This window comes from Notothenia coriiceps, unplaced genomic scaffold (genome assembly GCF_000735185.1).
Source record: "Notothenia coriiceps isolate Sejong01 unplaced genomic scaffold, NC01 NC01_scaffold00033309, whole genome shotgun sequence".
Lineage (NCBI taxonomy): Eukaryota > Metazoa > Chordata > Actinopteri > Perciformes > Nototheniidae > Notothenia > Notothenia coriiceps.
In genome coordinates, this window is record NW_011366010.1 from 23,116 (window position 1) to 35,585 (window position 12,470).

The 12,470-nt window shown below is 41.7% G+C and overlaps 2 protein-coding genes across 2 annotated transcripts; both read right to left on the reverse strand.

The window, feature by feature from the left end:
* Positions 1 to 2,352: 2,352 nt before the first annotated feature.
* slc30a1a (solute carrier family 30 member 1a) lies at positions 2,353 to 7,504 on the reverse strand. Its single transcript, XM_010789745.1, has 2 exons — positions 6,539 to 7,504; positions 2,353 to 5,003 (listed from the first exon to the last, which is right to left on the reverse strand). The coding sequence occupies exons 1-2, from the start codon at positions 7,110 to 7,112 to the stop codon at positions 4,111 to 4,113; spliced, it is 1,467 nt and encodes a 488-aa protein (XP_010788047.1). The 5' UTR covers positions 7,113 to 7,504; the 3' UTR covers positions 2,353 to 4,110.
* Positions 7,505 to 8,297: 793 nt separating this feature from the next.
* nek2 (NIMA-related kinase 2) lies at positions 8,298 to 12,470 on the reverse strand. Its single transcript, XM_010789746.1, has 9 exons — positions 12,156 to 12,470; positions 11,128 to 11,345; positions 10,779 to 11,019; positions 10,573 to 10,655; positions 10,351 to 10,477; positions 10,016 to 10,250; positions 9,762 to 9,816; positions 9,559 to 9,629; positions 8,298 to 9,288 (listed from the first exon to the last, which is right to left on the reverse strand). Exons 1-9 carry the CDS (start codon positions 12,249 to 12,251, stop codon positions 9,083 to 9,085), a joined length of 1,332 nt encoding a protein of 443 aa, XP_010788048.1. The 5' UTR covers positions 12,252 to 12,470; the 3' UTR covers positions 8,298 to 9,082.

The following is a 12,470-nucleotide window of genomic DNA, read 5'->3' on the forward strand; positions in this document are numbered from 1 at the left end:
TTCGGTCCGTTCGGTCGTACGTCTCTCTCTCTCTCTCTCTCTCTCTCTCTCTCTCTCTCTCTCTCTCACACACGCACTTTTTTAGTTTAGTTCAATAAGTTCATCCAGATAGGAGAGTTGTATTGTGGGAAATATGCTTATTTGCTTTATGGCGGCGCTATATTATGCACAAATATATACCACTTATATGTCATTATACATGTAATATAAGACTACAAAGAGAATGAGAAAGTTAGCTTAGCATATCACAAAGACTAGGCAACAGCTAGCATGGTGCAGTGGGAAGGTAACAGAATCATTGGGAAAAGGCACTTCTAAAGTTCACTCATTAAAACAGCAACACACATGTTCATTTCTTCAACTTATCAGTGAGAAATGGATGTTGATTTCAAAATGTAATTGCTAGGAATAATGACTCTTTCTGCATTTTGAATTTTTTTCCTACAAGCCTTGCTTTTGCTTTGAGTAGCCTACAATCTAACGACAAAATGAAGGCTCCATTTAAGGAACAAGGACGGGTATCATTCATTTTAAAACCAAAACAGAAAAAGGATATCAAATTTGTTTCCCTGTTAGCTATCGTTAGCTATCCTCAGATACCAAAGAGTACCAGAAATGGCAGACAACCAAGGTCACTGTGAAAAACAAATGCAGTGTGTCATTACCTCACCATTCTCAAGAGTTGAAAAGTTGTCTATTACCTCTTAAATTAAGCATTTACTAATTGTGTAAATAGAAACTGAATCACGGTGTGGGAAATGTACCTCATTTAAATATTGTTTCCAGGTGACAAGGGGTCAGAAACAAACACCCCGGGGTCAGCAGTGGTTGCATACAGCCCCACTTCACTGTTTGCATACAATGGGGCTGCAGCAAAGGTGCAAAGAACACCTGACCCTAACATAGAGCACAAAAAGAGAGCTGCCCCATGCACATGAGCCTCCCTCTGTCTGCATGAAAAGGGACAGCGAGGGTGGAGAGAGCAGCCCGGCAGCACTGAGGAATGCTGGGTAAAGCCCCGTGCTTGTTGCCATTGGTATTCCCCCCGGACCTCTTACATAAGTCCCGTCAGGCGGGTGGATGCTGCTCCGTGAGCCACCTCAGACTCCCCTCTGACACTCACACACATAGTTCAATGTCTGTTTCTTTACACCGCACAGAAGAGCCGTGAAATACGGTAATTATGGACATGAGCATGACACTCCATTACTCACTTTTAACTTGTAACCATTATTACTGTTTAGATAGTCTGAGGTTTTGTAGCTGGACAGAAGACACAAGCCACAAACATCCTGTTGGCCTCACAGTTCAACCCGAGTGTAGATTTACATGTAATCTGTGTGTTCATGTGGTTAGAGACTCCCACTGCAAATATGGCAGAAGTCTCTGGTGACAATGTTGCCCTTTTAGTTTGTTACATTAACATTTGTACATTCATTTCTCAACCCATTTAATATTATCTTTTTGCATGCCTCCACAGTAAAGCAAGTATCAAATATAAGTAACAGTTCTTGTTAAGTTTAAGTTAATGGGGGCCGCGTTTAACAACAGCAAAATTATCAATACATCTGTTGGAAAAATATTTCACAACTCAGTAGAATCATCAAAATATAATATATCCATTTGGTCATTGGTTAAGCTCCAAACCTGTGCATTTTGGCAAAAACACTTCATGAAGAATTTCCACAACCCTCTTTTCCACAAAAATTCAAATTCAGGTTTTGCATTGCAAAACTGATCCAACGTTTGGATCAGCACCATTAGAAAGAGTGGCTTCAATTCATTCAGACTTTACACAAATGCTAATCTCAGATCAAAGTATCAGTTCCTCATTGTTGCCTCAAAATTCACAAAATGGCATCAAACAGTACCTTTGTATTTAAATGGTATATTAATACGGCAATAACATGCACGGTATTATTGTGAAACTAGTTTTCGAGTGTGAATAAGGAATGGGAGATAAACGTTAATACTCTTAACAATAAACCGTACCAAATAGACTGCAGCCACGACAGTATAGTTTGTCATATCAATGAATTAGAATGATTGATGAATTAATGCATGTGTAACTTTTATATAGCTGGTCATCTTTAGACCCATTATAACCTATTATAAAACTAAACTTTTGGTACTGAAATGTTTGATTCCACCACGTTTATCTGAAAATATTTTGTAGTAATACAAAATATAATCATAACCAAAGTAGCATAACATTGTAAAAAAGTATAGTTCTTAGTAAGTGTCCAAAACTGGACTATGAAAATGTTTTTGTTCCTTTGACGTTGTTTCTTTAAAGGATATTCAATAAATATGACCATAAATGTTAGCGTGAAAAATAAGGCAAACCACAAATGTTAGTTTATCAACTGTACCAAACAGCCATATTTTTTTTTATTTCACAATGAAACATTTGACAGGTACTGTAGATATATAGAATATCAAAAACACATCAGTTGACGTGTCATATCTAAAATTAAAAAAACACTTGTTTTCAATTTGCACATAGAGCTCAAGTTTGAAAAGACACAGAATAAAAGTGACCGAACATTACAAATGAAGGAACGCGTCAAAATACATTTCCCAGCACATATTTCTATATTGCATACACATTTACTCAGGAGTGGAGATCTGAAACACCTTTCAAATGATATATATGGTGATGAGTGGGTATTCAAAGGCCACCATATGGACTTTTAACTCAGCAAAAACAGCCTGCTCAGCCATCCAAAGCAGAGGACAGACAAGCTTTAAGATGAGTCACTTCCTACACGTTATGAGTCATGTTGGGGATACCAGCAGGTACTGGTAAGCAGCAACTGGAGCTCTCTGTGGAGCTCTTTGTGGAGCTCCTGAAGGTCGAACACCAGGTCTCAGTTTGGTCATGCAAACACAGCAGAACGTCCTGGAAATATAAAAGCTCCCTCAGCATCAGCGCGGATTGTGCCATGGTGGCGAACACATTCATGAGGATTTTAAAATGAAAATCAACAGCCATCATCGGAAAGCTTTCCAATAAAGACTGATACAGAGGAGGGTGTTTATTAATGGCATACAGTGCTTATTTCTTCACGACAGACACAACCCACTGACTCGCAAGGCATCTAATTTTGGAATGAACATTTAATTAGGTGACTGTGCCAATGTAAGAGGTTCAGTTACACTGCGTCTACCATACTTAGTGCTTTTCCCACAGCAGTTTTTTGTATTTAAAAAGGCAATGTGAGAGAGGTGATGATACGGCTTCTGTATCCAAATGATGACCGCGAGTAAAACTGAGTCAAGGCCAGAGAAAACAACAAATTATTATAAAACGTCACATTTGAAAAACTGACTACAGCATAGATGGTCTGTCAAAAAAGTAAAGACAGAAATTGCAAATCATTCTATCATCCAAACTAAATATTACAAACAGCATCTACAGAGAGAAATAGATCATTTCTAATAACTTAAAATACTTAAATTATTATGCAATACAATACTCTTCCATGTGGGGCCAGAGAGTAAGAAAATAGATCTGCTCGAAGTCTACGCAAAAAAAAAGAAAAATAAAATAGGTAGACTCTTTGCAAACAGGTCCAAAGGCTAAATAACATAACCTAGTGATATGTGCTCCGACTTGCATGTGTTGTTTGTGTCCTTTAGACGAGAGGACGTCTCTCAGATCCCTTCAGTCCTGCAGTGAGAAGCTTTGGCACAGAAACACCATAGGACGAGATGACGCATCACAACACGGTGCTAATGAGGGACACTCATGCAGGCCTCGCTCCCGTACTGGAGGAGATAAGGTCAGTGAACCCCAACATGCATCGCCACCATACTGCCAGGGCAACGAGAGAGCGGCCGAGTGGCAGAGGAGAGGCTGGGAGGGAGGGGGTGGAAGTAGGTTTTTCAGAGAGGGGAGAGATGAAAGGAAACGGCTCAAATGCACGACCACAGCAGAGGGATGAGAGGAGGGTTTTCCCGCCGTAACAGAGGGTAATGACAGGGAATAAAAGAGAAAGGAAAGGATTTCATTTCAGGGACACGGGTCAAAAAGATAACAGCGTACATGATGATTTCAGGGTGGTGGTTTACCAGCTTCTCCTCTGCTTCTCTCTATCCCCCTCCATCTCACAGAGATGACTCCACCTCTCTGGTGACGGTAATCTCGGCGTCGGACAGGGGGAGCACCTGATCGCCTGCAGCCTGCTCGAGGGTCTCGCTGATCACCTCCAGGGCAGAGGCGGCAGCAGCCTTTCCGTCGCCGATGGCCTTCATATCTTTTTTGTCAGCAGAGCCGCAGCACAGCTTGGGGGCGCACTGAGTCCGACAGGAGAGCTCACAGAGGGAGTCTCGAGACTCCGAGCTGAACGTGACAAACTCGGGCTGGATGGTGGTGGCGTGGATTCCCTCGTTGTGGAAGAAGTCCTTGATGCGCTTGGCCACCTCCATGTAGGAAGTGGGGTCATGGCACTTGATGTGCGCTGTGGCGATGATGCGGCTGCCGGCCAGCTGCCAGATGTGCAGCTCGTGGATGGCCAGGACGCCCTCCAGAGTCAGCAGCCGCTCATTGAGCCGGTGCATGTTGATCTGCTTGGGCACGGTCTGAAGCAGAATGAGGGCAGACTCTTTGAGCAGTGGGTAGGTAGTATACAGCAGGATGCACACCATGATGATGCAGAGGGTGGGATCCAGGTAGAGGACCCAGCAGGGACCGGCAAACTTCATGGCCAACATAGTGGGACCCTCCACCAGGTCGACCAGCGTGTGGTTGACGTGCTGGTGGTCCGTGGAGTGGCTGTTGATACAGGGGTTCATACAAGTCTCGCCTTCTATACAGGGCTGCCACACGAAGGTGAATATTATAGCAGTGACCACCACAATGACGGAGCCGAGGGCGTCACCCAACACGTGCAGGAAGACCCCACGCATGTTGAGCTGCGACGTATCTAGATCATGGTCCATGTCCTCAAAGTGAGGATTGCCATTCATCTGCACATCTGTGCTGTCTTTACAGCTGATTTCTAAAGATAAAAAAAACAATGGTTAGTTTAGTTTACTGGAACTTGAAGTTAACTTTTAATAATTACCTGGACTACGACACTGATATACTAATACAATATCAAAAATGAAGAAGTTGTAACAAAAATATAATTTTGACTGTAAGAAACAGGACAAACAACAAAAAGATAATTCTGTTGACAAAACAAAGCTGTAACAAATTAGCCAGCAATATGGGGATTCCAAGAAGATGCTATCAGTGGCAGCCAGTTACTCAATTGCTCAGTTATGTCATTTGGGGCAAAGCACAAACCCATTTGAGACTTGAATCAAAGCAGCAAGATGTCAGCCTGCACTGTTATCTGTTGACACGTGTTGGAGCTGCTCAATTCAAAGTCAGGAGGAGGAGGACCCAGGGCCATTTTCTAAGACATTCTGTCTGATAATTTGACATGTTAGTGTTTTCCCCCTGCTCAAGCTTTCATTGTGGAAGACAACAGGTCACTGAGCTGGTGCTATAACTGCTCAGGTCCACAAACATGAGAATCACGCCATGCTGGATTATATGTAAGAAAACTCCCAGCATGCGAGATACACTCACATCAAGCAAATGTAATTAGTCATTGCAGGCTGGTGGTAGCGTATACAGCTCGGAGGGAATTGCACCTGAGTAATGGCTGCTCTCTTCCATCCCAGGACACTGCCCGGTCATTTATCAACAGCTAATGGTGTTGCTCGGGCAGTCGGCTCCATAGTTACACAGATGTATGACCCAGTAACAGCCATCAGTGTATGGAGGGGGTGGGGGGTATTATTGAAACTGGCAGGGCCAAACAGTGTGGGGGGAGAAATGTCCTTCAGTATGGGTTTAACCCTTCGGTGAACGAGGAGGAAGCACAGCCGCAAACTCAAATTGCTGTCTGTTCCTTTATTGTCAACACGCAGACACAAACCTCTTAGCTGACAAAATGATGAGGGGTTTAAAATATATTCTTGTAGCCTCATCACAATGGAATGACTCCACTTGCTGTTTATGAGAAATTGCGGGAGGTAAGAATAATGCATGAGAGCTGAAGGAATTTGGAAATATGTCATAATACAAGTTAAAACGTGTTAAAAAACCGGAAGTTACTTGGTTGAATCTGATAGCAGTTTCTAGAAATGTCTATGTATTCAAACAAAGCCTGAAACCTGATGCTTTGCCTGTTTATGTCACTGAAGCTGGCCACATTTCCATGGATTAAATGACCCTCCAATACATATCTGATTACAAACACATTTTTCTCAATGCTACGGCTATAGATGAAACAATGAGGATTAGTCACTCAGAAAGGCTGTCCCCGGGGAACACTGGAGATATATGTTTGTACTGTTGTGCAATCTGCTAATAATGGAGACAAAGTCTGGCACACACAATGAGGCTGGACTCACACGGTTAGGAATTTTTATGCTGACATGCACTCTGTGACATTGCACAATTTATCACATGTAAGACAAATAATGCAACAAAAACAAATCTAAAAACACAATGAATACAGCTTTAACAGTTTATACTCACCATTTTGAGGTCTCACGTCCCCTTGGCTATTGTGATTTCCCACCAAGTTGTTAGTCTCCTCTCCTGAAGACCCATTCCCAGAATTTTCGCACTGGCTGTTTTTACCCCTCTTGTTCTTATTTCCATGAGAGTGGCCTCCATGGGAGTGTCCGTGTCCGCTACCTGCGTGTCCGTGGAACAAGCAGAGGCCGAGCAGGTTGATCAGCAGCCCCCCGGCACCGACCCCGGCGACCACCAAGGGGCTCTCGATGGCATGCGGCTCGGTGAAGCGCTCCACAGCCTCCAGGACGATGGTGAAGCACAGCGCCGTGAGGAAGATGGCGTTGACCAGAGCCCCCATCACCTCCGCCCGGATCCACCCGAAGGTGTTTTTGTCGGTCGAATGGGTTTTTTCGGCGAATCTCACCGCCACCAGAGCCACTATCAGCGCAATGACGTCCGATAGCATATGAAAGGAGTCCGAGAGCATCGACAGAGAGGAGGTCATCCGGCTGACCACCACCTCCACGATGAAAAACACAAAAGTCAATGAAAGCATGCATAGCAGCCGGACACGATTAGGCTCGCAGGCCATCTTCCCTAACTAGCAGTCCTTTGTCAAAAAAAAAAAAAAAGGTTTCCCAGTGTTTTCAGCTAGCTAGCGTTCAACACAAGCTAACAATTTACGGTAAGCTAGCTTGCTCCCTGAGACAATACGATCGATGCTAACAGCGTCTTCACACACTGCTGTTATCCAGCGACGGCAGCATCACCAGGGTATATATAAGAACAACCACGGGCACACATTAATTCAACGAAGTCTAGTAACCCTGAGAGTAGACCGTGGTCGACACCAGCATATTCTAGAAACGTTTGCCGACGAGCTCCCGTTTGCAGACGGCTAAAACTTTGCACCCGAGCCGGTAAACTTTCCACACGGACCACGGCACAGTTGGGCACGCCCAGGGCAATTCCTATTGGTAGAGACGACACATGCTCGAATCTGATTGGTCAAATTTCGCAACTCTCGCAAGTGGGCGGAGTAAGCAAGCCAGACAACAGCCGTTGCTACGAACGCTAACCACAAACGTACTCTCGCGATAACTTCACAAAATGAATTTACACTCCATAATTTTCATCCTGATTCAAGACCGCGCATGAGACAAAAAAACACTTACACAGACAAATAAAAAAAAAAATTCTTTAAAAAAGTATAAAACAGAATAAAACATAAAGTATCCTTAACATAAATAAATCCTTTAAAAAGAATGACAAAGCAATTGTTAGGTCAAAGACCTTCATTGGTCATATCCTTTTTTAGTTATATATAGTGATTTTTTGCATGTTTTAATTTAATTAATTTCAGTCATTCTACAGTTTCAGAGTTTCGTATTGTAGTACGTAAACAAGAGTAGGATCCTTTTTACATTTTGCGTGATGAATACGTTTAGATGCTGTTGGCTTATAAAGTCATATTAAAAAAAAATAGTAGCCTTTTCAAATACAGAAATGTGTCAATTATTGGTTTAACAAATATGTATTTCTTTGTTCTGCCTTTAATAAACCCTTTATAATTGTTTTACTGTTAATAATTGAATGGGTATGTTCCCCTACCTGCACCATTTAAAAACTTTTTTTTTTTTCTGTAATAAAATTTAACCCAACCCCATAGACAATTAACATTCAATATAATACCTATGTTTTCACAGTTGGAAACCTTATAGTTGTTGTCTTTTAATGTAATCAACTGTAGCCTCGTGATCTGTTATTGTATAAATCAAAGTATATAACAAATGTCCCTTTTAATTAAACGCCTCTAATCTGCTATTAATCAAGAAACAAACGACTTTCAGGTGTGAAGGCTTATTGTTGAGTTTCCTGTAATTACTGACGCCAGCCCATCAACACAGTGGCTAACTGATGACCCCTTGTGGGAGTTATCTGTCTTGATGAAGCAATCATTGTCATATCATTGGTATGTAAATGAACAAGTAACTAGCTTGAGTGATTTGTTTGACACATCTATAAAACATGTATTTTTATGTATTTTACTACGACAAACTAAGCATCTTAGGAACTGAGAATGTCTTTAAGGACGGGTAATGTACCTATTGTGTCGTAATAATTTAAAACTACAATTAGTAGTTTTTAATCTGGTAATGTAAAAGCTTAAATTCACAATCAGTCAATTTGCATAGTTCAAATGTTCACAAAGGTTGCTCTTCATATACTATTATAACTTGTCTAAAAATAAGTTTTAACATTTGGTTGTAGATACAATTTGCCCTGTTTATGCCCATTTCTAAGCAGTTTGTAAGAGAAACTTATATTCAACAGAATATACAGTACATTTACAATAAACCATCTTTAAAATGAGTACATCCACACATCAAACTTAATGAAATTATTGACATTAACATACACATGAAAATAAAGAGGATTCAATCCGTTTGCTTCACTACTGAATCATCAAATAAATACAGCTTAATTTACATCCAGTTACAACGACTAGCCTTCAGAGGCTTTAACAAATCAGTCACATGTCAGACAGGGGTATCTTTGAGATCAGCGGATGCCAAGTATCTGCCTGCTCTTGAACTGACATGTCTTCTCCACTTCATTCAGTGTCTGAGCGCGCAGGTTGGCCGCATGCAGCCTCCTCAAAATCATCTCCTGGGACGTCCCGCTCGGATGCCCATCGGGCCGCTGGTTCTCTTTGCTTTCACCAGCAAAGTGGACTTTCTTTGTGCCCGGAGAGAGGTTCTCCAAATCTAGGACCAAACAGTAAGGAGGTTCTGATTAACTTTGATCAAGCAGCCCTCCTAAAAAAATTTGCAATCCAACATCACAGCTAGATTTCACATAGTTAGGGTGAGTAATAATTCTTTATTTGTGTATAAAAACAATGTTTACATGAATAAATAAGTAATAAATAGGATTTCAGTCATTCACAGCCCAAACAGAAGCATGAACCCATTAAAACATTGTTCACTAGTTGTCTTGGTTCAGGTCATGCAGAGGTATCTGCCTTATCCCCATACCTATGTCTTTGCCCTCCCTCTGCTGCTGCTGCTGCTGCAGGTGGTTGCAATTCTTCAGTAAACTCTCTGCTCTGTAACCGTAGATCAGAATAAAGAGTTAGCAACAATCAAGTGTTAAGAATGACAATGTAGGGTAAGCAAAATAAAGTAAATGATGTATTAATTGTTTTATTTCTAGACTCCTAAAAAACAAACAAGTGTACCTTGCGAGTTTCTCATTCGACAGTCGCTCACGGACACAAAGCTCCTGCTCTCTTTCTGCATGAAGGGACATAGGACACCATTACATATTTGCACAAACTTGAGAGGAATACAGTATATGAATTGAAATATATCAGTGCAATACTATTTACACCTAAACAATAATGTAGAGGAACAAAATCACAAAAGAAAATGCAGGCCAGCAGGGGTCATACTGGGCTGGCATGGATCAAAGAAGAGTAGAAAATAATCTTACGCTCCAGCCTCTCCTCACGTTCCTTCAGTGCCTTTTCTCGGTCGCGTAGCGCTTGCTCCCGGAGTCTGATCTCTGCGGCGGGGGCGGGTGTCAGGTCAGCCGCTTTGTTAGGAGGACCGTCGGAGTCTGCCGCCCTCCTTTGGAGTCGAGCCTGTGCCCTCCTCAGCTCCTCAGCAACCGCCTCGGCCAACAGGCTGCTCTGGAGAATAGACTCCACAGAGGGCCTCAGATAGTCCTAACCATAAACAAACATTATTACTGAATCCTACCTTCATGACAACACAACCCGACTAGCTGGTAGCACAAGTAAATTCTCTGTCAAAATGATTTCTAACCTTCAGGTTGAGCATTTTGCACAGTAAGTTGTTGAGTTCCTCAGAGTACCGGTACGGGATTCTTCTGAACTTCCCCTCCCTGATCTTTACTGCAAGTTCTTTTTGACGGTAAGCAGTAAATGGAGGGCTAAACAAAAGGAAGCCAGGAGAAATGTCAGAGTCACAGTAAACAAATCACCTGCTGGGAAATTAGCTCAAGCAGAAGAGTAAAAAGACACTTACGACAATGCACAGAGTTCATACAGCAAACACCCCAGGGACCATATATCTGACTTCTCATTGTATGACATCCGGTCTATTTGTTCCTGGAAGAAAATGTTTGGACAAATGGTGGCAGATCAGACGACAACGAGTTATAATGTTAACAATATATTTCTTTAAATGAAAAAGGGTAATTTGGTAAGACACAGCAGATTCAAACAACTCACTGGAGACATGTAGTAAGGTGTGCCGACAAATGTCTTTGCAAAACTGGTGTCATGGTTCAGGATCCTCGCGAGGCCAAAGTCTCCGAGCTTCACATTCTGTTTGATGTCGAGGAAGATGTTGGCTGGTTTCAGGTCTCGATGAAGGACTGTTGCCCTGCCGTCACTGCGTCTGTGGCACTCCTTCAGGGCCAACATGAGCTGTGCCATGACTCGCAGGACAAACTGCTCCTCCAAATAACGACTGGAATGGTAAAACACACTTTGTTACCCCTGTATATTGTCAGGAAGCAGATGTACAGTGGAGGGAAAGAAAAATAAACATTTTATAATTAACAAAAGTATAACCCACCCTACTTTGATGCATTGGGCGATGAGGCTGGACAGGTCCCCACCCTCACAGTGCTCCATGACAATGTACAGCTTGGCATTAATCCGGTCTATGATGCGGTCATAGTACTTCACGATGTTTGGGTGCTTGAGCTCCCTCAGGAGGTTCACCTCTGACACCAGCATCTGCTTTTCACTCTCTCCCATGGTGCCATAGTCCAGCTCCTTCCACACAAGGATCTACACAAATAAAAAACTTGATTATTTCATCCTCGTAGAACTAAAAAAATGTGAATAACTAAATCCCTTTATTATACATTGTCAGAAAGTCAGTGGTATAACAACACATATCTAAAAAGGTCACCGATAATAGATTACAGGTCAATTAAAACAAAAAAAGTGTAGCAGCAAAACCACTGAGAATACCGAATTTAGTTTTATGGTTTACTAGTTTATCCATTTTAAGCAGTATGTTTGGTTTGCGTTTTCAAAAGTTACTTTAGAAATGTTTTACTTTAATCCAATGCTGCCCTTTCAGCAGCTACTTCTGGAATGTTAGGTTCTCCATTTCCCAAGGTGTTATATTAAAATATAATTTCAAGCTGTAAATGGACGTTTTACATTTAAATGTTCAATTAAACATCCATGGAGTCATGGCCAGATGATTATTTAACCTCCTGATTGGGAAGCATCCGCCATAGTGTTTTTAATTAATTAAATTAACTACATCTGTGCATGTTCCTGCCATTCCTGCTGACAAACAGGTTTGACCTTTCTCCAGAGTTTACTTTGTTTGTTTTGGTAAATACATCACGTCATTTGCAATACATTTACGATGTGGTTTTATAAATCAGCACACAATAATTGAGCAGACTGTCTCCCTTGAAAAAGAGATCAATGATCTCAAGGGATACACCTGGATAAATAAAGGTTTGAAATGAACTAATAAACGGTGTCATGGCTGAACACAGACTTCCGTTCAGGTTAATGATAAACTACCTGAGTTACGTTTCAAGAGGGGAGTGAAGAAAACATTTGTAGATTACTCACTTTCCCATCAGATTTCCTTCTTATTTTCTGGCATTTTCCATAGGAACCCGTTCCTATGGTGAACAGCAACTCGTAGTCTTCAACACGGGACGGCATCTTAACGTTTTCAACCGAATCTAACGTTGAAAAGCTACCGGACTTTTCAATAACGTTAGGATATACTCGGCTGTAAACATAAAGTTTAACCAGCGACTTTAGAAATAGTCTTCGACTTTACTCATGTGTTGGTGATGTATTTTTCCCGATAACGATGATTAAATATAGCAAATGTTTGGCTTTTGCTCCTTCACTCGTGTGTATTGCAGTCAACAAAAC

Coding starts and splice junctions, on each gene's coding strand:
- slc30a1a (XM_010789745.1), bottom strand. CDS start 7,112: ATGGCCTGCGAGCCTAATCGTGTCCGGCTGCTATGCATGCTTTCATTG. Junction 5,004..6,538: donor GGACGTGAGACCTCAAAATG/GTGAGTATAAAC, acceptor TTTTATCTTTAG/AAATCAGCTGTAAAGACAGC.
- nek2 (XM_010789746.1), bottom strand. CDS start 12,251: ATGCCGTCCCGTGTTGAAGACTACGAGTTGCTGTTCACCATAGGAACG. Junction 11,020..11,127: donor GCCCAATGCATCAAAGTAGG/GTGGGTTATACT, acceptor TTACCATTCCAG/TCGTTATTTGGAGGAGCAGT. Junction 10,478..10,572: donor TATGAACTCTGTGCATTGTC/GTAAGTGTCTTT, acceptor CCTTTTGTTTAG/CCCTCCATTTACTGCTTACC.